Raw genomic sequence first — 24,013 nt, 5'->3', positions numbered from 1 at the left:
CCTTATAACTTCAAACTAAGTTGCTGGTATGTCTTAATTCTCTCCATCTGTGCAAGCAGATGCTGTTTGTTTTGGATGATTTGCCAAGGGAGGCTGATTGCTGAAGCTTGTTGCAGGAGTCAGAGTTGATGCTGCTCTGTGGCAGCCCTGGGCTTGCTCCCTAGCAGCCTCTGCATCTGCTGGGCTTTGGTGCCCAGGGCTCCAGGACCTTCCCTCCTTGATATTCACAACTTGCAGCTCCCTGCTGGGTTTTGGTGCCCCCCATGAATGTGCCCATGGAGCTCAGGGCTCCAGGACCTTCCCTCCTTGATATTGACAACTTGCAGCTTTGGAGGAATGCAGCTGGTGAGGCTCTCCATGCTGGAAGAGGTGTGAGAATCATCTGAAGGTTTTATTCTCCTCTCAGGACCATTTTGTTTCCTCTCTGTGTGCCATATTTGTGCTTCCCCTGGTGGCCTGCCCAGCAGACACTTGCCCTGTCTTCAGAAACACACCTCCCATGGCAGTGTCCCCCTTGGCTGTGCTCCTCAGGCAGTGGGCTGGAGGGAGGTTTGGAGTTTGCAGAACATACAGCAATGTGCTCCTGTGGCCAAGCAGCCCAATGGTCTCCTGGAGGAGCATGAGGAAGAGTGTGGCCAGCAGGGCATGGGAGGTTCTCCTCCCCATCTGCTCTACCCTAGTCAGGACACATCCTGGAAAATACTCCAAGTTCAGGGAACTGCTGGAGAGAGTGCAGGGGAGGCTGCAAAGCTGCTGAGGGGCCTGGAGCAGCTCTGTGAGGAGCAAAGGCTGAGAGCCCTGGGGCTGAGAGCCTGCAGAAGAGCAGCCCCAGAGGGGAGCTGAGCAATGCTCAGCAAGAGCTAAAGGAGCTGTGGGGGCAAGAGGCTGGGGCCAGACTCTGCTCAGTGGTGCCCAGGGCCAGCACAAGGGGCAGCAAGGGGCACAAAGTGGAAGCCAGGAGGTTGCATGTGAAGAGGAGGAGAAAGTTGTTTGTTGTGAGGGTGCTGGAGGCCTGGAGCAGGCTGGCCAGAGAGGTTGTGGAGTGTCCTTGTGTGGAGAGCTTCCAACCCCCCCTGGGCATTGTGCTCCTGGGCAAGCTGCTGTGGGTGCCCTGCTTGAGCAGGGCTTGGACTGGATGAGCTCCAGAGGTCCCTTCCAACCCCTCCATGCTGGGGTTCTCTGGAGCAGAGACTTTCTAACCTCTCATGCAGTTTGGGACAAGCTGTGCTGCTTTCCCAGAGCCTCACCAATGTTGTTCTCCCTGAAGGTGATGTCTTTTGCAAAGTGATTGGTTCCTTGCAGAGGTCCTGATCCCCTCCCCACTCACACTGACCATTTCATCAGAGCACAAGTTCTGACCTGCAGGTCTGGTCTGTCATGTAGGGAAGAGGTTTGTGGCTGATCCTGAAAGACTTCTCTTCAAGCCCAGGATACCCCAGGAGGGTCCATCTGGGGAGGGGGTTTGGTGCCAGCCCAAGTTCTCTGGTTGGCAGTCAAAGCTCAGTGGTGGCACTGGGGACTTGCTCTTCTCCCTGTCTTTGTGGCAGATGCTTCCTGCCAACCCCCTGGGAGCCTGGTCACAGAAAGTTGTTTTCATGCCCAGTGTGTTACTGAGGCTGAGCTCAGGGATGTCAGGCTGGGGTCACAGGGAGTTTGATTCAAGGAAACCTTGACCAGGAAGAGTTCTCCAGCCAACAGCTATCTAAGGAACTTCCCAAATGCCCCTTGCAAAGCTGGAGTCCAGCTCCCATCTGCTTGCCACCTTCCGAAGGACTGCCAGGAAAGCAGAAGAGATTTTGCAGTGCTCCTCCAGTCTCACCTTCTTGGTCTCTGCCTCAGCCAAGGCAAAATCAGACTGTGCCAGGCAGCACTGCAGCATGGCACCAGGCAAGGCAGGTGGCTTCTGCTGGTCTTTGGCTGCCCAGTTCCTGCACTTTTCTTCAGGAGGTGATGCCAGTGTCAGGCCTGGTTTGTCTCTTGCCTCAAAAGTCAGGGAGGATGGAGTTTGAGGCTAAAGATGCAGGATTCAAAATCCCAGTTTCCCCCCAGGGCTTCACCTCCTTTGTCCCATTCCCTTCTGCAGTACCTCTCCATCTTCTGCAGCTTTTGAGCTATTTGCACATCTGAGGGGTCAGATCGAGGGCTTTCCAGCACAGCAGCTCAGAGAAGACAAAAGGCTGATGTTTCTTTGCTCCATCTCAATGCCTGAACTGACCTAGTCCTGGGGGAGCTGCCTGCCCGTGGGGGGAGGTGAGGAGTCGCTGGCAGAGAGGTGACAGACTCGGGGGTGGCCATGGCCCCGTGGCAAAAAAAAGAAAGTCATGATTAAAGCAAAACCCAGCAAAAGGAGCTGTGAGCAGAGGCAGGGAAGGGCAGATGAGAGCCAGGCCCTGTGCACTTTGCTCACTGTGGGTGTCTGTCAGACACCATTCCAGCTTTTGCTGCTTCCACGGAGGGTTTGGAGAAGCCTGGCTGATGCCAAGGCCATGAAACCCAAGGGAAGGAAGGACTCAGCTTGCTCTAAAAGTGGGAGATGGATTTCTTTGGTGACCCTTTTCTGTCCTAAACAAACTGGGGGAAAAACAAAACCAAACCAAAACAAAGCAAAACAAAAGAAAGCAAAACAAAACAAAGCAAAGCAAAGCAAAATAAAACAAAATAAAACAAAACAAATAAACAACAACCTCTTGTCCATGTAACTCAAAAGTGAAAAAAAAAAAATAAAATCAAAATTCCCCCACAAGGTTTAAGAGAGAAATGTGGGAGCTGAGATCCAGGGACACAGAATCACAGAACAGCTGGGTTGGAAGGAACCTTAAAGCTCATCCAGTTCCAATCCCCTGCCATGGGCAGGGGTACCTCGGGGGGCATCCCTGGGAGGTTGTCCAGGGAGGGGGCAGCCACAGCTTCCCTGGGCAGCCTGTGCCAGTCTCTCCCCACCCTCACTCTCAACAATTTCTTCTTCATCTCCAGTCTCAATCTCTCCTCTCTCCTAGCTCAAAGCCATTGTCCCTCATCCTGTCACTCCCAGCCCTTGTCCAAAGTCCCTCCCCAGCTCTCCTGGAGCTCCTTCAGGTACTGGAAGTTTGCTCTAAGATCTCCTTGGAGCCTTCTCTTCTCCAGGCTGAACAGCCCCAACTCTCCCAGCCTGTCCCCATAGGGGATCATCTTTGTGGCCTTCTTTGGACCCTCTCCATCAGCTCCAGGTCCCTCTTCTGCAGGGGGGCCCAGAACTGGCTGCAGTGCTGCAGGTGGGGTCTGAGCAGAGCAGAGCAGAGGGGCAGAATCCCCTCCCTGTGCTGCTCTCTCCCTGCTCTGGATGCAGCTCAGCACACAGCTGCCTGCTGGGCTGCCAGGGACCATTGCTGGCTCCTGGGGAGTTTGTCACCACCTGACACCCCCAAGCCTTCTCCTCCCTGCTCACTGCAGTTCTAGGTGACCTTTACAGGTCCCTTACACCCCAACCCCTTCCATGATTCTCCTTCAGCAGGCTGCCCAAGCCCAGTTCTGCAGAGGTGTATTTGGGGGGGTGGGATGCAGGGGTCCTGCCCTTTCCAGCCCTCTGCACCACAGCCAGAGCTGCCTTGTGCAGGCTCAGCCCATGGCTGGCTGGTAACAGCTTCCCAATTACATTTTAAAGCCATTTCAAGAGACAGACAATTAAATAAGTCACCATAGGGAAGAGGTTTTCTTCTTTCCAAATCTTGTTGAGGCAAGGATTTTGCAGCAGGCCACCCATGCTCCGGGAGCAGGCAGCGATTCCCTGTTCCTGGTGGAACACTGACCTCCAGTGGGACTGAGCCTTCAGCACAGCTGCCTCCTCCTCAGGCCTTTATTTGGGGATGAATGTCCTTTGGCATCCAGAAATAGTGATACTTCAGCAGTGAAGTGGTGACTCGATGAATGTCATCTCAGTGCTGAAGGGTTCAGGAGGCAGCATGGCAAAGCACAGGGAAGAGACCAAGGTGCTCAGTGCCGTCACCACTTTCTTGATTGGCAAAACCAGCCCTCAGGAATCACACATTCCTAGAGGAGTATATAACTAGAGGAAAAGTTCAGGACAAAGAAAATTCACCTTGAGTGAAGAAGGATCAGGTCATGGAACATAATAAGACAAGAAACAACAGGTTCAAGCTTGAGCATAGAAGATTTCAGCTCAGCATGAGGAGAAACTTCTTTATAGTGAGGGTGATGGAGCCCTGGAGCAGGCTGCCCAGAGAAGTTGTGGAGTCTCCTTCTCTGGAGACTTTCCAAACCCACCTTGGATGCATTCCTGTGCAGACTACCCTAAGTGATGCTGCTTTGGCAGGGGGGTTGGACCTGATGATCTCTGGAGGTCCCTTCCAACCTCTACTGTACTGTGATCCTGTGTGAAACAGTGAAAAGAGTGAAGGTGGTCATGGTGGTGGGGGCTGAAATCCTTCCACGTCTCACCTCCCCTTTCCCAGGGACTGCAAGAACCCAGGAATTGCATTTCCAACCCAAAAGGGGAGTCATTGAACTGTTTGGGTTGGAAAAGCCCTCTGAGATCATCCAACATCAACCTAGCTCCTCCGTGGCCACCAAACCATGGCCCCAAGTGCCATGGCCACACCTTTCTTGAGCACCTCCAGGGATGGGGACTCCACCACCTCCCTGGGCAGCCTGTGCCAATCCCTGACCACCCTCTCAAACTAAAATGTGCTCTGGCAAAGTCCCTTGCTGGAAAATCAGGATTGGCTTTGGGGTGGCTTGGTTCAAGCCCCCATCACTGCCACCCGGAGTCCAGACCTCTCAGCCAGGCTTTGAATGGCATCGAGCCCTGTGCAAGGGGAGGCTGAGGGACCTGGGGTTGTTTAGTCTGGAGAAGAGGAGGCTGAGAGGAGACCTCATTGCTCTCTACAGCTCCCTGAGAGGAGCCTGGAGCCAGTTGGGGGTTGGGCTCTTCTCCCAAGTAATAAGTGACAGGATGAGAGGAAATCATAGACTCATAGATCTGGACCTGAAGGGACCTCCAAAGCTCATCCAGTCCAACCCCTCTGCACTCAGCAGGGACATGGAGGGGTCCAGGCTAGAAGGGACCTCCAAAGGTCATCCAGCCCAACCCCCTGCACTCAGCAGGGACATCCCCAACTAGCTGAGGTTGCTCAGAACCCTGTTGAGCCTCACCTTGAATATCTCCAGGGATGGGACCTCAAGCACCTCCCTGGGCAACCTGTTGCAGTGTTCCACCACCCTCATGGTAAAGAACTTGTTCCTGATACCCAATCTAAATCTGCCCTGCTCTAGTTTGAAGCCAGTGGCCTCAAGCTACGCCAGGGGAGGTTTAGGCTGGAGGTGAGGAGAAAGTTCTTCACAGAGAGAGTGGTTGGCCATTGGAATGTGCTGCCCAGGGAGGTGGTGGAGTCACCATCCCTGGAGGTGTTCAAGAGGGGATTGGACGTGGCACTTGGTGCCATGGTTTAGATAGTCATGAGGTTTAGGGTGACAGGTTGGACTCGATGATCTTTGAGGTCTCTTCCAGCCTTCTTGATTCTATGATTCTATGATTCTGTGATTCTATGATTCTATGATTAGGAACAATTCCTTTACCAAAAGGGCTGTCAAGGCCTGGCCCAGGCTGCCCAGGGCAGTGGTGGAGTCTCCATCCCTGGAGGGGTTTCAAAGCCCTGGGGCTGCGGTGCTGAGGGCTGTGGTGCTGAGGGCTGTGGTCTATGAGCTGTGTCCAAGGAGGTGCTGGGTTCTGCTTGGCCTCCATCATCTTAGGCTCTTCTCCTAGCAGGCAGTTCTGTGATTCTGTCAATGCAGCTCCAAGGAGCAGTTAGCTCTGGGGGGCATGGAGCAGCTCCCAGCCCAGCAGGGTTGGCTGAGCTGGGATTGAGCTCTCATCAGAGAGGGCAGGAGGCCCCAGGGGCACAAGAGTCTGCCCTCACCCCTCCTGCCCAGGCAGCCCTGGCACCCTGTGCTCCCTGGCTGCTGACAAATGAGGATTTGTATTATTTAGGGGGTTTTGCCTTCCAGCTGTCTGGAATGGAGGGGAATAATTACACTGGGAATGACCAGGGAGGGACTGCAGCAGCTGGGAGCTGAGCTGAGCTTTCGCTTACCTGGAGATGCAGGAGCAGAGGGATGGATCCTGCATCCCTGGGGTGGTGCAGAGTGCAGAGGCTGAGCCTGGATCCCAGCAGTTCCCTCAGCCAGGCAGAGCCCAGGCAGAGGTGGAAAGAGCTGCTGCCGCTCCATGATTTGGGATGGGTTTGGGATGGATTAAGGATGAGTTGAGGATGGGTTTGGAATGGTTTGGGATGAGTTGGGGATGGGTTGGGATAGGTTTGGAGTGGGTTTGGGATGGGTTTGTGGTAGGTTTGGGATGGGCTTGTGGTGGGGTTGAGATGGGTTTGGGGTGGGTTGGGGATGGGTTTGGGATGGGTTGGGGATGAGTTGGGGATGAGTTGGGATAGGTTTGGGGTGGATTTGGGATGAGTTGAGGTGGGTTTGGGATGAGTTTTGTATGGGTTTGGGATGGGTCAGCAATGAGTTGGGAATGTGTTGGGGATAGGGTTGGGATAGCTTTGGGTTGGGTTTGTGGTGGTGTTGGGATGAGTTGGGTATAGGTTTGGGATGAGTTGGGTATAGGTTTGGGATGAGTTTGTGATGGGCTTGGGGTGGGTTGGGGATGAGTTTGTGATTGATTTGGGATGAGTTTGGGGTGGGTTTGGGATTGCTTTGTGATGGGTTTGTGACCAGAGCAAGGAGCTTGCCCTCTGGTGCTGGTCCTGTGCCTCTTGCTGTGGCTGCTTCCCATCTGGGCTGGGGTTATCCAAGGGGAGCCAGCAGAAGCCTTTGGCTCCTGAAGCATTGCAGGCAGCTCCTGATGTGGTTTGGGGCTGGGTTTTACTGGGAGGGTAACAGGAAAGAGTCCCAATTGACCAAGCAGTGGTGCTGGGGGCTGCTCAGCCTCACCCAGAGCCTGGGGACAGGATTGGTCCCCACCTGAGCCCCTCCTAGGGGACCTCACCCTGTCTCAACTTCCCCCATGCCAGCCATCCCCCCATGTGTGCCTGACCCAGCACCCACAGCCAGGGCCCTGCTGCCTGGAGCTTCTTCCAGTGACTCTGCTGTGCAGACCTGATCTGGGCATCATTTGATGGCCTCAGCTCCCATATCCCTCTCCAGGTGCCCCCACTCTGCCCAGTCAGGATGCTGCCAGGTACCTTTGGGCACCAAGAGGATCTTGCTGGTGCTTTGAAGCAGCCATGTGGGTACAAGCAGCTGCCTGCTCCTGTTGCTTCTGGCACTGTGATGTGGCACTGGAGATGGCACTGGACATGGCGTTGGGATGTGGCACTGGACATGGCACTGGTCCTGCCTTCCCTGGGACACAGATTCATAGACTCACAGAATGGTTTGGGTTGGAAGGGACCTTAAAGCTCATCCAGTTCCAACCCCCTGCCATGGGGGGACACCTTCCACCAGCTCAGCCTGCTCAAGGCCTCATCCAGCCTGGCCTTGAACACCTCCAGGGAGGGGACATCCCCAAAGTGGGATGAACCCCTGGTGCTCTTTGCCTGGAGCAGAGCAAAGATTGCTGATGGGGGAGCCCTCCTGCCAGAAACAAGGCTACAAGGAGGTTCCTACCTGTGAGTTGGCTTTGGTGCAACCTGATCCAGTGGAGGATGTCCCTGGTGCCTCCAAGAGGCTTGGACTGGATGACCTTTGGAGGTCCCTTCCAACCCAGCCCATGCTATGATTCTACCAGGAGGAGGTTCTCAGCTTCTTGGTGTCCCCTTGGCAAAGCCTGGGTGGGTGGGGGAGGGGGGGTTGGGTCAGCCCTGCTGACAGCCCTGGCTGTGTCTTGCAGTGCGCTGTGCAGAGCTACAGCTGCAGCTGACGGAGGCTGTGTCCACCCTGGCTGGCCAGAAGGAGCTCATTGCCAAGCTGGAGCAGGACCTCAGCACCATCCAGGCCCTGCCCGCCCTGCACCGCCCGGACGCGGAGGTAACCCCACAGGGAGCACTGAGCACAGCCCCACGGGGAGCACTGAGCACAGCCCCACGGGGAGCACTCAGCACAGCCCCACGGGGAGCACTCAGCACAGCCCCACAGGGAGCACTGAGCACAGCCCCACGGGGAGCACTCAGCACAGCCCCACAGGGAGCACTGAGCACAGCCCCACGGGGAGCACTCAGCACAGCCCCACAGGGAGCACTCAGCACAGCCCCACGGGGAGCACTCAGCACAGCCCCACAGGGAGCACTGAGCACAGCCCCACGGGGAGCACTCAGCACAGCCCCACGGGGAGCACTCAGCACAGCCCCACAGGGAGCACTGAGCACAGCCCCACGGGGAGCACTCAGCACAGCCCCACAGGGAGCACTGAGCACAGCCCCACAGGGAGCACTGAGCACAGCCCCACGGGGAGCACTGAGCACAGCCCCACAGGGAGCACTGAGCACAGCCCCACAGGGAGCACTCAGCACAGCCCCACGGGGAGCACTCATTCAGCACAGCCCCACAGGGAGCACTCAGCACAGCCCCACGGGGAGCACTGAGCACAGCCCCACAGGGAGCACTGAGCACAGCCCCACAGGGAGCACTGAGCACAGCCCCACGGGGAGCACTCAGGACAGCCCCATAGGGAGCACTCAGCACAGCCCCACGGGGAACACTCAGCACAGCCCCACAGGGAGCACTGAGCACAGCCCCACAGGGAGCACTGAGCACAGCCCCACGGGGAGCACTGAGCACAGCCCCACGGGGAGCACTCAGCACAGCCCCACGGGGAGCACTCAGCACAGCCCCACAGGGAACACTCAGCACAGCCCCACGGGGAGCACTCAGGACAGCCCCACAGGGAGCACTGAGCACAGCCCCACAGGGAGCACTGAGCACAGCCCCACAGGGAGCACTCAGCACAGCCCCACGGGGAACACTCAGCACAGCCCCACAGGGAGCACTCAGCACAGCCCCACAGGGAGCACTGAGCACAGCCCCACAGGGAGCACTGAGCACAGCCCCACGGGGAGCACTCAGCACAGCCCCACGGGGAGCACTCAGCACAGCCCCACGGGGAACACTCAGCACAGCCCCACAGGGAGCACTGAGCACAGCCCCACGGGGAGCACTCAGCACAGCCCCACAGGGAGCACTGAGCACAGCCCCACGGGGAGCACTGAGCACAGCCCCACAGGGAGCACTGAGCACAGCCCCACGGGGAGCACTGAGCACAGCCCCACGGGGAGCACTCAGCACAGCCCCACGGGGAGCACTCAGCACAGCCCCACAGGGAGCACTCAGCACAGCCCCATAGGGAGCACTCAGCACAGCCCCACGGGGAACACTCAGCACAGCCCCACAGGGAGCACTGAGCACAGCCCCACGGGGAGCACTCAGCACAGCCCCACAGGGAGCACTGAGCACAGCCCCACGGGGAGCACTCAGCACAGCCCCACAGGGAGCACTGAGCACAGCCCCACAGGGAGCACTCAGCACAGCCCCACGGGGAGCACTCAGCACAGCCCCACAGGGAGCACTCATTCAGCACAGCCCCACAGGGAGCACTGAGCACAGCCCCACAGGGAGCACTCAGCACAGCCCCACAGGGAGCACTCATTCAGCACAGCCCCACAGGGAGCACTGAGCACAGCCCCACGGGGAGCACTGAGCACAGCCCCACAGGGAGCACTCATTCAGCACAGCCCCACAGGGAGTACTCAGCACAGCCCCACAGGGAGCACTGAGTACAGCCCCACGGGAAGCACTCAGCACAGCCCCACAGGGAGCACTGAGTACAGCCCCACGGGGAGCACTCAGCACAGCCCCACAGGGAGCACTGAGCACAGCCCCACAGGGAGCACTCAGCACAGCCCCACAGGGAGCACTCAGCACAGCCCCACGGGGAGCACTGAGCACAGCCCCACAGGGAGCACTGAGCACAGCCCCACGGGGAGCACTCAGCACAGCCCCACAGGGAGCACTCATTCAGCACAGCCCCACAGGGAGCACTGAGCACAGCCCCACAGGGAGCACTCAGCACAGCCCCACAGGGAGCACTGAGCACAGCCCCACAGGGAGCACTCATTCAGCACAGCCCCACAGGGAGCACTGAGCACAGCCCCACGGGGAGCACTCAGCACAGCCCCACAGGGAGCACTCATTCAGCACAGCCCCACAGGGAGCACTCATTCAGCACAGCCCCACAGGGAACACTCAGCACAGCCCCAGGGCTGCTCATCACTGCTGGAGGGGGCAGCAGCAGCCACGGGGGGGGGGGGGTCTGGCACCTCCTCTGCAGTTTTGCCTTCTTTGCTCCTTTCTTACCCCTGACACATTGTGCCCAGGCAATGGAATGGTACTGGGGTGGTGGTGGTGCTGGCATCCAGCCCAGCTCTTCTCCTTGCCAGGGCCAGGCTGGGATTTGAGGGTTGCAAACCAACCTCTCCATGTTGTTGGGGTGGAATGGGGTGGTGCTGGCATCCAGCCTTTACCAGGGAAAAGATGGGATTTGAGGGTTGAAAACTGGTCTCTCCATGTTGGGGTGGGATGGGATGGTGGTGATGGCATCCAAGGCAGCCCAGCCCTTCTCCTTGCCAGGGCCAGGCTGGGATCTGAGGGCTGCAAACCAACCTCTCCATGTTGGGGTTGGGTGGTGGTGGCATCTAGGACAGTCCAACCCTTCTCCTTGCCAGGGCCAGGCTGGGATCTGAGGGCTGCAAACCAGCCTCTCCATGTTGGGGTTGGGTGGTGGTGGCATCTAGGACAGTCCAACCCTTCTCCTTGCCAGGGCCAGGCTGGGATCTGAGGGCTGCAAACCAACCTCTCCATGTTGGGGTTGGGTGGTGGTGGCATCTAGGACAGTCCAACCCTTCTCCTTGCCAGGGCCAGGCTGGGATCTGAGGGCTGCAAACCAGCCTCTCCATGTTGGGGTTGGGTGGTGGTGGCATCTAGGACAGTCCAACCCTTCTCCTTGCCAGGGCCAGGCTGGGATCTGAGGGCTGCAAACCAACCTCTCCATGTTGTCTCAGTCTCAGCCCTCGCTGAGTGCCTCTTTGGCAGTGATGCTTCGCACAAGGTGCCTGTACCAGGGTGTTAGCAGGACCCAGCAGGGGTTTGCTCTGACCAGGCACCTCCAGGAGGGTGGGAAAGGTTTAATCCCTTCTGCTTGTGCTGCCCAGGGTGCTGCTGACCCCAGCCTGGAGAAGATACCTGAGCCCATCAAGGAGGCCACGGCGCTGTTTTATGGTGAGAGGCAGGAGCCATGCACCAAGGTGCTGCTGGGGGACACCCCAGTGCCATGGGCAGGGAGCTCACATCTGCAGGGAGCTCACATCTGCAGGGAGCTCACACCTGCAGGGATGGTGCCTTGAGGATGGTCCTAAGCAGGAGCCCTTCACTGGGGCCAGTGATGGTTTGCCTCTGCCCTGGCTGTCCCCTGGGTGGTGCAGCAGGTCCATGCTGGGCTCAGCTCCATGCCAGGCTGATGCCCAGGCTGAAGCAAACACCTTGTGCTGTGCCTCCTGCTCTTTCCACACCAAGCCCCCCTCCAGAGCCAGGGAGCTAAATGATTCCTTGACATCAACTCCTTGCAGGAGAATATGAATCAAACACACACCAAGACTTGGCTCCTCTGGGAGACAACTCCACTTCCTCTCCTGGCTTTGCCTCTCTCTTCTTTTCTTTTTTTTTTCCTCAGGTTGTTTTTTTTTTTTTTTTGTTTTGTTTTGAGAGGGTTTGGAAACAGAGGCTAAACAATCTCACAGCAACAGTCCCACCAGGGCAGTTGTAGGTTGTATCAGGGAAGGGGAGGTTGGGTCATGGTAAGGCAGTTGTAGGTTGTGCCAGGGAAGGGGAGGTTGGGTGATGGCAAGGCAGCCATGGTTGTACCAGGCACTGGAAGGGTTGGGTCATGGTAAGGCAGCTGTGGGTTGCACCAAGGAATGCAATCAGCTGCCTCTTGAGGAGTGAGCCTCTCCATTTGCAGGAAGACTACCCTAAAATTACTAAAAGCAGAATCCCAGCCCATGTAATTCCAACTGGGCAAAGGCCTTCCTCTGCCCCACAGTGCTGAGGGGACTGTGGGCAAACCCCACTTGCTCTGGGGTGGATGGGGGACATCTGCTGAGTCATCTCTCATGCCAAGCCTTGTCTGCAGGTCAGGCTCCATCCCCTGGCACCTCATTCCCCGAGGGGCAGGTGGACTCCCTCCTCTCCATCATCTCCAGCCAGAGGGAACGCTTCCGGGCCAGGAACCAGGAGCTGGAGGGGGTATGTTGGGTGGGGAGGGGGTCTGGGGGGGCTGCAGGACCTGCAGGACCACAGCAAGCAAGAGAAGAAGAGATTCTGCTGTTAGCAGCACCAAAGCCTCCCCCAGCCCATCATTGCTGCTGCAGCTCCAGGACAGATCCAAACCCTGGCAGCAGAGTCAGGGAGGTGTACAGACAGCACAAAGGGAAGTGTGGTTTGGGGTAAAAACCCAAGAGTGCTGCAAACTGGCACAGGTTGCCCAGGGAGGTGGTGGAAGCCTCATCCCTGGAGGCTTTTAAGACCAGGCTGGATGTGGCTGTGAGCAACCTGCTGTAGTGTGAGGTGTCCCTGCCCATGGCAGGGGTTTGGAACTGGATGGTCCTCGAGGTCCCTTCCAACTCTGACAGTTCTATGATTCTGTGAAACTGAAGTACAGCCCAAAATGATCTCTTCAAAGCCACCAGGTTGACTTTGCACCTCCCATGGGGGCCAGGTCTCAGCCCAAAGCCACCCAGAGCCACCTTGGCCTTTCTTCAGCCATGGAGACGTTGAGGTTGTTCATGGCTTGGAACTGGAAGCCCCAGCCACCAGTTGAATTGGGAAGCCATTTAACTCAAACCCATGGGGCTTTAATTGCCTAAGAGGAGACTGATCCCAGGTTGGATGCACTGAATCAATCCCCCCCCTCAGCCTCCCACCCAGGGAGGTCCTGTTCCCCCCTCCATCTCCAGCCTCAGTGCTGACAGCCCCCTGGTGCCCCCCTGCAGGAGACCCGTACGCTGCAGCACACGGTGCATGCCCTGCAGAGCGAGCTGGACACCCTGAGAGCTGACAACATCAACCTCTACGAGAAGATCAAGTTCCTCCAGAGCTACCCTGGCCGGGTGAGTGGCTGCCTGGCTGTCCATCTGTCCCCTGGCTGAATTCCCATGGACAGACAGACCCCCAGGCACAGAGCGGTGCCCTCCGTCTTGCACGGGAGTTGGAAAACTGGAGCTGAGAGAGGAGGTCGTGCTGAGCTGAGAGAGGAGGTTGTGCTGAGCTGAGAGAGGAGGTTGTGCTGAGCTGAGAGAGGAGGTCGTGGTGAGCTGAGAGAGGAGGTTGTGCTGAGCTGAGAGAGGAGGTTGTGGTGAGCTGAGAGAGGAGGTGTGTGAGCTTGCGAGCTGAGAGAGGAGGTCGTGGTGAGCTGAGAGAGGAGGTCGTGGTGAGCTGAGAGAGGAGGTTGTGCTGAGCTGAGAGAGGAGGTCGTGGTGAGCTGAGAGAGGAGGTCGTGGTGAGCTGAGAGAGGAGGTCGTGGTGAGCTGAGGGCTTCTGACCCCCAGAAGGACATTGAGGGGCTGGAGCAGGTCCAGAGAAGAGCAGCAAAGGTGGTGAAAGGGCTGGGAAGGAGCAGCTGAGGGACCTGGGGTCATTCAGCCTGGAGATGAGGAGGCTGAGGGGAGACTTCGTTGCTCTCTACAGCTCCCCGAGAGGAGCCTGGAGCCAGGTCGTTTGGTCTCTTCTTCCAAATAGCAAGTTAGAGGATGAGAGGAAACAGCCTGAGGTTGGCCCAGGGGAGGTTTAGGTTGGCCATGAGGAACAATTTCTTCCCTTTGAGGGTTGTCAAGGCCTGGCCCAGACTGCCCAGGGCAGTGGTGGAGTTCCCATCCCTGGAGAGGTTTCAAAGAGGCAGAGATGTGATGCTGAGGGCCATGGTTTAGTGGTGACCTGGCAGTGCTGGGTTAATGGTTGGACTTGATGATCTTAAAGGTCTCTTCCAAGCCAAATAATTCCATGGAGAGAGGTGCAGAACTGAGCCTAGAGGAGCAGGGAGCCAGCTCCTCTGCTGGGAAGGTGGCTTTTAACCATGCTGAAGGGTGTGTGGCATCTTTGATGCCAGAAGCTCAGATTTCCTCCAAGAAAGAGCTGCTGCAAACCACTTTGATGCTCACTGCCAGCAGCGTGGTGCTCCAGTGGGGAAGTCCTGGATGCTCCATCCTGACCAGTCAGCAAGGGGTTAAATCAGGACTTCTTGCAATAAATCCCTGCAGTGGGATCCTGAAAAATGATTCCCCTCGTCAGACCTGTGCTGGTTCTCCACCACCCTGCATTTCTTGTGGCCAGCAGAGAGCTGCTCAGCCTTCTGCTCCCTGGGCAGCCAGAGCCCCTCCTCAAAAGGGCAGAAACCAGCCCCAAACCATCCCAGTAATGCCAGGAGACTGGGGAGGGGGGCCCAGACTTTGCTGCAGCCTGCTCTGCTCATGGCATAGCCCCTGGGGGTTCCATTCCTGAAGCCCCTGGGAGCTTTGCCAGGACTGAAGCTGCAGCCTGGGGAGCTTCCACTGCAGCCATGTCCTTAGTTGGGCTGCCACAACCTCAAGCTCTCCTTATAACTGGAGAAGTGACAATAACCAGGGAAGGGACTTCAGGTTGAACTCTGGCTCCCTGCCCTGCCATCCTCCCCCTGAGGCTGCTGCCCCTCTGTGCTGCCTGGAATGAGGCTGCTTGCTGCTGGAGAGCTTCATGGAATCACTGAGGTTGGAAAGACTTCAAGATCCCCAAGTCCAACCATTAACCCTGCTCTGCCAAGTCCACCACTGAGCCATATCCCCAAGCACCACATCTGCACAGCTTTCAGACCCCTCCAGGGATGGGGACTCCACCACCACCCTGGGCAGCCTGGGCCAGTGCCTGATGACCCTTTCAAGGAAGAAAATTGTTCCTCCTGTCCAGCCTAAACCTCCCCTGGTGCAGCTTGAGGCCATTCCCTCTTGTTCCTTGGGAGAAGGGACCAAGCCTCACCTCACAGCAGCCTCCCTCTGGGGAGCTGGAGGGGAAGGTTGCTTGAATTGGCTTTGGGGCTTCTGTTGATAGCCTTTGGGGCTGGCAAACTCCTGCAGCCCTGGAGGCCCTTATTTGGTTCTGTGATTTATGCCTTGCTGGTGGCCCTGGGTTGTCCCTGCTGACATTTTTGCCCGTGGAAGATCATAGCCATGTCTGTCAGCTGCCACACAGGGCAACCCCTGGATGCCACTGGCATGAGCTAAAGAGCAGGAGCCCATGCCAGGGCAGCACGGGGGGCACTTGCATCATTCCCACCTAGTGGGGCATGTGACAGGGTAAAAATAATCTCCAGAGATCATTCCAGGAGGCCAGGCTGCAGCCAGCCCATGGGGAGCTGGGCTCTTGGCTGGCTGCTGCCAGCATGGTGCACCTCCCCCTACCCCAGATCGTATTGCAGTGGGGAAGGGCAGCTCTGCCAAAGCTCTGCCTCTGCTGGGCTTTATTGCAGTGGGGAAGGGCAGGTCTGCCAAAGCTCTGCCTCTGCTGGGCTTTATTGCAGTGGGGAAGGGCAGGTCTGCTAAAGCTCTGCCTCTGCTGGGCTTCATTGCAGTGGGGAAGGGCAGGTCTGCTAAAGCTCTGCCTCTGCTGGGCTTCATTGCAGTGGGGAAGGGCAGGTCTGCTAAAGCTCTGCTTCTGCTGGGCTTCATTGCAGTGGGGAAGGGCAGGTCTGCTAAAGCTCTGCCTCTGCTGGGCTTCATTGCAGTGGGGAAGGGCAGGTCTGCTAAAGCTCTGCCTCTGCTGGGCTTCATTGCAGTGGGGAAGGGCAGGTCTGCCAAAGCTCTGCCTCTGCTGGGCTTTACTGCAGTGGGGAAGGGCAGGTCTGCCACAGCTCTGCCTCTGCTGGGCTTCATTGCAGTGGGGAAGGGCAGGTCTGCCAAAGCTCTGCCTCTGCTGGGCTTTACCTGCCACGAAACAAAGCCCAGCACAGGGCAGGCAGGAGGACAACCAGCAGCAGGCAGTGATGGGTCCAGAAAGGCCTAGGGAAAGGGCAGCATCAGTGTGCTGGTGCAGCAGAGCTGAGGGAGGCACTGGAGCCCTTCAGCAGGGGCATTGAATCATGGAATCATAGAACCATTTGGGTTGGAAAAGACCTCTAAGGTCATCCAGTCCATCCTTCAACCCAACACTACTGTGGCCACTCAACCATGACCCCAAGTGCCATGGACAGAGGTTTCTTCTTGGTCTCTTCTCCCAGGCACCCAGCAGCAGAACAAGAGGACACAGTCTCAAGCTGTGCCAGGGGAGGTCTAGGCTGGACATTAGGAGGAAGTTCTTCACAGAGAGGGTGATTGCCCATTGGGATGTGCTGCCCAGGGAGGTGGTGGAGTCACCATCCCTGGAGGTGTTCAAGAGGGGATTGGACGTGGCACTTGGTGCCATGGTTTAGATAGTCATGAGGTTTAGGGTGACAGGTTGGACTCGATGATCTTTGAGGTCTCTTCCAGCCTTCTTGATTCTATGATTGGATAGGGCTGGGGGATAGGAGGATCTTGGAGGTCTCTTCCAACCTGGTTGATTCTATGATTCTTGAACACCTCCAGGGATGGGGACCTTTCTTGGCTTCAAGGAGCTGATCAGGGAGCTGCAGACAGACTTCTGAGCAGGGCCAGTTGTGACAGGCCAAGGGGGGATGGTTTGAACTCAAAGAGGGAGATGCAGACTGGAGAGAAGGGAGAAATGTTTGACCCTGAGGGTGGGGAGAGCCTGGCCCAGGCTGCCCAGAGAGGTGGGAGCTGCCCCATGGCTGGCAGCAGTGCAGGTCAGGTTGTGTGGGGCTGTGAGCAACCTGCTCTGGTTGGGGATGTCCCTGCTGGCTGCAGGGGGTGGGACTGGCTGGCCTTGAAAGGTCCCTTCCCACCCAACCCAGTCCATCACTCCACGGAACAGCTCCTGCTGTGCATCTCCTCTCTGGAAGGGCAGATGCTGACCATGGCTCAGCTCTGTGCTCTGCTGCTCCATCCTTTGGGGGTCATCTCTTCCAAATGAGCAGCCCAGGGGGGTTTGTCCCTGTGCTGGGTGTCCCTCCATTGCTTGCACCAGCACCAGCAGCTCCCCCAGCAGCTTCACTGCAGCTGTGGCCCTGGTCTTGCCCTGCAGGGCGGCAGCCGGGACGACACGGAGCAGCGCTACTCCTCCCAGTACGAAGAGCGCCTGGACCCCTTCTCCTCCTTCAGCAGGAAGGTATGGAAAGCCCCCAGCACCCTCCTTCTGCACCCACCCCCTCCTCTGCCACGGCATCTTGGCCCCCCACAGCTGGGGCAGCCCTGTTTGGGCATCACAGGGCATGGCTTTGCCCAGCATCAGGGGGAAAGAGGCTTTGCAGGATGTTTGGGCAGGTGAGGTGCAGGGAGAGCAGCTCTGGAAGCATCAAACTCCTCCAAATGCCACTCATTAAAAATAAACCAAGACAGCAAGCCCTTGGCCCCACACCGTGCCCCCAGGTTTGGGGGGGAAGAGCATGGGAGCAGCCTAGGGCACAGAGCTCCTTTCTGATGTGCAAACCCTAAAGCAGCCTCTTGAGCCTCAAAACTCAGCCTCTCATCCCTGCAGGAACGCCAGAGGAAGTACCTGAGCCTGAGCCCCTGGGACAAAGCCACGCTGAGCATGGTGAGTGGGCCACTCCCACGGGGGCACAGGGGGCAACAAGTAAGCTTTAGCCCTGTGCCTGCATCAGGAACACTGCTTGGGCCCACGGCAGGGGCAGACCCCTGGGCAGAGGTGCAGACCCCAGCCCTGCTCCCCCGGGCAGAGGTGCAGACCCCAGCCCTGCTCCCCCATGCAGAGGTGCAGACCCCAGCCCTGCTTCCCCAGGCAGAGGTGCAGACCCCAGCCCTGCTCCCCTGGGCAGAGGTGCAGACCCCAGCCCTGCTCCCCCATGCAGAGGTGCAGACCCCAGCCCTGCTCCCCTGGGCAGAGGTGCAGACCCCAGCCCTGCTTCCCCAAACAGAGGTGCAGACCTCAAGCCATGGGCAGTTAGCTTCTCCAGGAATCTGGGGGTGCTGCATCAAGAGCTGGGGTGCAGGCAGGGCTGGTAGATCATTGGCTGAGTGAGAGGATGCTGGAATCACAACTCCTTCGAGCTCATGAATTAAAGATGCAGGAGACTTAATTACTGTTGGGATTCCTCCCTGGAGCAGCTCCCAGCCACAGCCAGGCACTGAGGCAGGGCTGGCACCGTTCGGGGTAGGGGGAGGAGCAGGCAGAGCTGGTGGAGAAAGCTGGGGAAAATCAGCTCAAAATGAGCTCTGGGAGAGTTTTTTCAGTGCTGCGATTCACAGCCCTGAATTCAGCTGGATTTGGGCAGTTTGGGGCTGGGGCACTCGTGGCATGAGATGGGCAGAGATGTGGGGGGGGAGGGCAAAGCCTCCCACCTCACCTGCCTGTACTGTAGGGTCTGGCAGAAGCAGAGCCCCAGGGTGTCTCCTGGGGCGTGGCTGGCAGGGGCAGGCTCCCCCTGCCCCCCTGGAGCTGGGTTCTGTGCTGTGCTCCTGCTGCAGGGCCGACTCATCCTGTCCAGCAAGACTGCTCGCACCGTGGCCTTCTTCTACACCCTGCTGCTGCACTGCCTCGTCTTCCTGGTGAGTGTGGGGGCCCCCAGGGCTGGGCACCCCGACAAAACAGCAGCCAACACTGCAGCCAGGGGCAGTGCCAGCTTTCTGAAGGTGCTGTGCCATCCCCCTGGCTCTGGAGGCATGGAGTGGTTGGCAGCGTGGGCACCACAGCTCAGCAGGGGCGCAGAGGGCAGCTCCATGGGGTGGGATTGGCCAGCCTCAGGGGGGCACAGGCTGGGCAAGGACAGGAGCTGGAAGCCATCTGTGTCTTCACATTGTCCCATGCTGGCATCTCACACAGAGCTCAGTGTATTTGCCTGTGGGGCTGATTCAGCAGCCAGGACTGGCGCTGGGCTAAGAGCAATTGTGTGAGGGTCAACAGTGCCAAGGGCCAGGCTCTGCACACCCCCTGGCAGTGCCACAGGCTTGGGGAGCAGTGGCTGGAGGGCTGCTCAGCAGAGAGGGACCTGAGGATGTTGGTTGATAGCTGGCTGAGCCAGCAGTGCCCAGGGGGCCAAGAGGGCCAATGGCATCCTGGCCTGGCTCAGCAATGGTGTGGCCAGCAGGAGCAGGGGTGTGACCCTACCCCTGTGCTCAGCTCTGGTGAGGCCACACCTGGAGTCCTGGGTTCAGTTTTGGGTCCCTTACTCCAAGAAGGACATTGAGAAGCTGGAGCAGGTCCAGAGAAGGGCAATAAAGGTGGGGAAGGGTCTGGAGAAGAGGGCTGGGGGGGAGCAGCTGAGGGAGCTGGGGGTGTTCAGTCTAGAGAACAGGAGGCTGAGGGGAGACCTTCTGGCTCTCTGCAGCTCCCTGCAAGGAGGTTCTCTTCAAGTAACAAGGCAAGAGGAAAGAGTCTCAGGTTGCACCAGGGGAGGTTCAGGCTGGATAGGAGGAAAAGCTTCCCAGAAAGGGCTCTCAGGCACTGCCCAGGCTGCCCAGGGAGGTAGTGGAGTCCCCATCCCTGGAGACATTGAGGAGTGATGTAGATGTAGTGCTGAGGGCCATGGTTTGGTCAGGGACTTCTCAGTGCCAGGCTGCTGCTTGGCCTCTTCCAGGTCTCTGCAATCCAGGCAGTTCTGTGCCCCCCCCCCCCCAAAGGCTGGCACTCTGCTCGTCAGGCAGCAAAGCTCTGGCTAGCTCCTGTGCAGCCAGTCCTATAAGCAAGTTCAGGAGTCAAACAGATCCCCATGGATCACCAGCTGTGCCCAGAGCCCTTTCCTAGCCCTGGGGCCATCCCTTAAGCCCCACATGGCAGAGCCTGGTCACGTTCACTGCCTCTCCAGGTGACAAGCTCAGGCTGTGTGTGACATGGTTCAGGTGCTCCCCATGGTTCTTTCTTGCCCTGGGGCTGTTCCCCTCTAGTTCTCAGATTCCTCCAACTGTACATTAAGGTTGGAAACAAAGAAGGGAGGTTTGGTGCCCAGTGAGAGGACAAAGGGCAAGAGGCACAAACTCGAGCATAAGTTCCATCAAAGTATGAGGAGGAACTTCTGTAATGTAAGGGTGATGGAGCCCTGGAGTGCTGGGTCCAGTTCTGGTCTCCCCGGTTGAAGAGAGCCAGAGAAGTGCTGGAGAGAGTGCAGGGGAGGCTGCAAAGCTGCTGAGGGGCCTGGAGCAGCTCTGTGAGGAGCACAGGCTGAGAGCCCTGGGGCTGAGAGCCTGCAGAAGAGCAGCCCCAGAGGGGAGCTGAGCAATGCTCAGCAAGAGCTAAAGGAGCTGTGGGGGGCAAGAGGCTGGGGCCAGACTCTGCTCAGTGGTGCCCAGGGCCAAGCCAAGGGGCAGCAAGGGGCACAAAGTGGAAGCCAGGAGGTTGCATGTGAAGAGGAGGAGAAAGTTGTTTGTTGTGAGGGTGCTGGAGGCCTGGAGCAGGCTGGCCAGAGAGGTTGTGGAGTGTCCTTGTGTGGAGAGCTTCCAACCCCCCCTGGGCATTGTGCTCCTGGGCAAGCTGCTGTGGGTGCCCTGCTGGAGCAGGGCTTGGACTGGATGATCTCCAGAGGTCCCTTCCAACCCAACCATTCTGTGATTCTGTGTAAAATAGAGGCTGGAGGCAGCCCCAATCCCCTGGGAGTCAGTCATGGTGCCAACTCCTCCTGTATCCTAGGAGTTTATTTCTCCTTTCAGGGGAAAAGAGAAACAAATCATCAATAATTAAAGGGTGAAAGAAGATGAAAGGCAAATCAGAACAATATTTCCATCCTGATCTTCTCAAAGTAAAACTGACTTTGTGTTATTTTTGGGGGAGGAAAGGAGCAGAGAAAATAAGAAGTTAAATATCATTAAACTTTTAAAGCTCTAACCTAGAAAAAAAGGAGGAAAAAAAAAAAGGTAAAATTCAGAACTGTCACAGGCCTGGAACATTCCTGCTTCACCTAGACAGAAAAGGGTCTAAATCCAGCCCCCAGCACAGGCTGTGTCTGATGGGGACTGCACAGACCCCAGCTCCTCCATGCCTGTGATGGGAGCAAAGCCTTTGGGGCTCCCAGGAGGCAGCTCAGCTCTCACCCTTCCCACCCACTGCCCTCTGCCTGCTGTGGTTTCAGTTCTCCCTGGTTTGATTTGGAAGCTAACGACAGAATCACAGAACCATTTGGGTTGGAAGAGACCTTCCATGTTGTGGAGTCCAACCATGACCCCAGCACTGCCAGGACACCACTGAGCCACAGCCCTCAGCACCATATCTCCAGGGCTTTGAAGCCCCTCCAGGGATGGGGACTCCAGCACTGCCCTGGGCAGCCTGGGCCAGACCTTCACAACCCTTTCAGTGAAGAAAATTATTCCTCATGTCCAACCTGGACCTCACCTGGTGCAACTTGAGGTTGTTACCTCTCATCCTGTCACTTCTTGCATGCCAGAAGAGCCCAACCCCCACCTGGCTCAAGCCTCCTCTCAGGGAGCTGCAGAGAGCAATGAGGTCTCCTCTCAGCCTCCTCTTCTCCAGGCTCAACACCCCCAGCTCCCTCAGCTGCTCCTCCCCAGAGTTGTGCTCTAAACCCCTGAATGCACCAGCCTGGGCCAGGGGCCTGATCCCTCCTTCCAAAAGCTCCCTGCCTCCTCAGACCACAGCTTTGCAATGAAACCCCAGTGGCACAAAAGCACAAAGGAGCCAAACCCAGCAATGGCCTTCCTCAGCTGTGCCAAACCCTCAGCTCCATTCATCTGCACCCTCAAGCCTTGCAGCAACCCAGCCTGGCTGGGGTGGCACTGCCCCAGCCCAAAACCCAACCTGCCCTTGCCGAGGGCCACCCCCTGGAACACCTGCTGGGGTTCTCCACTTTGGCACCACCAGGCTGCAAAGCTGGTTTCACCCAGAGCATTGCTTGAGGTCTCTGCTTCATGAGCAGAAGCTACAGGCAGCTGCAAAACCCCGTGGCAGAGATTGCTCTGGTGGCACAAGGATGGGATGGGATGGGATGGGATGGGATGGGATGGGATGGGATGGGATGGGGTGGGGTGGGGTGAGAGAGATGTGGTGGCAGGGATGGGATGGGATGGGATGGGATGGGATGGGATGGGATGGCAGGGATGGGGTGGCAGGGATGGGATGGGATGGGATGGGATGGGATGGGATGGGATGGGATGGGATGGGATGGGATGGCAGGGATGGGGTGGCAGGGATGGAAAGGGATGGGATGGGAGGGGATGGGATGAGATGGGATGGTAGAGATGGGGTGGCAGAGCTGTGGTGGCAGGGGTGGGATTGGATGGGATGGCAGGGATTTGGTGGCAGGGATGGGGTAGCAGGGATGGGATGGCAGGGATGCAGTGGTGGGGCTGGGGTGGTAGGATTAGGATGGGATGGCATAGCATGGGATGGCATGGGATGGCAGGGACAGGGTGGCGGAATGGTGACAGGCTGCAGTGGGGGTGGGCAGAGCTGAGCTGATCACTCCTCCTGTGCAGGTGCTGTACAGGACAGCCTGGAGCGAGAGCGTGGGGCGAGACTGCGCTGCCTTCTGCGCCAAGAAGTGAGTGTGAGGGCAGCCTGGCCCCGGGCTTGGGGGCACCATCTGCCTGGCTGTGGTGGGCAGAGCATGGTGGTTTGCAGCAGATCTTTTTGAGCACTGCTTGATGCACCTCTGTGCTGTAAATGGGAGGGGGTTAAATCCTTCATCCAACGAGGATGAGGGGGAGAAAAAGTTACCCGAGCAAGGCAACCACCTGCCTTCAGGCAGGCATTCTCCAGGTCCCTTCCCAGGAGTGCTTCATGTCCCATGAGAAGGGCTGGAGCCTGGAGAGCAGGATCAGGCCCATGCCTTGGCTCCATGACCCCTAGCAGCTCCCAGCTGCTGCTGCCCAGGGCTGGGGAAGGCCTGGTGCTGGCTGCCACAGTGAGCACACAGCTGCAGCTCAGCTGCAGAGGGCTCTGGATCTCGCTGGGAGCTGATGTGGCTCTGCCCTTCCCCCAGGTACGCCGACCACCTCCACAAGTTCCACGAGAACGGGGACACAGGGGACATGTGGCAGTGACAGATGGATGTGGCCCTGCTGGCACCAGCTCCCTTTTGCCCCTGGCGGGGTCGGTCCCTTCCCGCCCTGCCGCCGCTTTGCTTTAGCTTTGCTTTCTGCTGGCAGTGCTCCTCCCTTCTCCCACCCTTGCAAGCCAACAGCCTCAGCTCACACAGACACCTTCTGCAGGTCGTGGTGTTTCCAGCCCTCCCCACAGAGGAGGCCCCTGCTGTCCTCCTGCTGTCCCAGAGAGCTCAGTCTTTACCCAGCCCCACCAGCACTGCAAGATCAGAGGTGCTCCTCTCTGATCCAATCTCTCTTTCCATCCTGCCTCAAGTGCAGCACAACACTGGGTGACTAAATTTAGCCCAAAAATGGGACAGGGTGGAAAACAACCTCCCCAGGCTGCCTCTGCAGGTGCAGTGATGTTAGAGAATCTCCATTCTGCTGGGGTGGAGGGAACCAAGCAAGCCAGCAGGGCTGTGGGGCTCTGCCAGAGCACCTGGGCCAGCAGCAGGTGAACACCAGCCAGCTCCAGAGATGGGCTTGCTCAGCTCCTTGCCTCCCTGCTGCCTCTCAAGTCAAACAAAGCTGTTGCTCAGCCCTGCACTCCCACTGAAGGCTCCTCAGGAGCTTTTGCAGCACCTCACAGCACCCTGCTGAGCACCAGCAGATCTTCCTCTTGAGGCAGAGGTTCTCAGCTTGAAAGCAGCCTGATGAGGAGGGAGTCAATGGGGGTGAGGGGAGGGTCTGGAGACAGACATCCTGTGCACAGAGACATCCTGTGGTGCTGGTCAGGCCTGACCTCACTGGGGTGCTCCAGAGGTGTTTCTGCTGAGCGTTGGTCACCCTTATGAGGCTTTACCTAACCCCAGCAGGACCTTCCCACTTGGGGCTTTAGTTGCTTTGTAGTTGATCTGCTCAACATTTGACCCCTTGAGGAAATCACAAATCAAACCAATCAATTGCTG

General features: G+C 57.9%; 1 protein-coding gene across 5 annotated transcripts in view; it reads left to right on the top strand.

Moving 5' to 3' along the window:
- CUX1 (cut like homeobox 1) overlaps nt 1-23,063 on the top strand; it is a 384,575-nt gene extending 361,512 nt beyond the window's left edge. For all 5 annotated transcript variants that reach the window (XM_054394426.1, XM_054394425.1, XM_054394427.1 and 2 more), the window contains 9 exons: nt 7,841-7,977; nt 11,154-11,220; nt 12,131-12,243; nt 12,990-13,106; nt 17,143-17,226; nt 17,596-17,652; nt 18,543-18,623; nt 22,497-22,561; nt 23,003-23,063. In XM_054394426.1, coding sequence (XP_054250401.1) covers nt 7,841-7,977; nt 11,154-11,220; nt 12,131-12,243; nt 12,990-13,106; nt 17,143-17,226; nt 17,596-17,652; nt 18,543-18,623; nt 22,497-22,561; nt 23,003-23,063 — 782 coding nt within the window. The remainder of the gene's footprint in view (nt 1-7,840; nt 7,978-11,153; nt 11,221-12,130; nt 12,244-12,989; nt 13,107-17,142; nt 17,227-17,595; nt 17,653-18,542; nt 18,624-22,496; nt 22,562-23,002) is intronic.
- Nucleotides 23,064-24,013: the final 950 nt, after the last annotated feature.

Source organism: Indicator indicator, chromosome 30 (assembly GCF_027791375.1).
Source record: "Indicator indicator isolate 239-I01 chromosome 30, UM_Iind_1.1, whole genome shotgun sequence".
In the NCBI taxonomy this organism is placed as follows: domain Eukaryota; kingdom Metazoa; phylum Chordata; class Aves; order Piciformes; family Indicatoridae; genus Indicator; species Indicator indicator.
The sequence above is the reverse complement of the archived record's forward strand: the minus strand, read 5'-3'. Positions and strand labels throughout refer to the sequence as shown.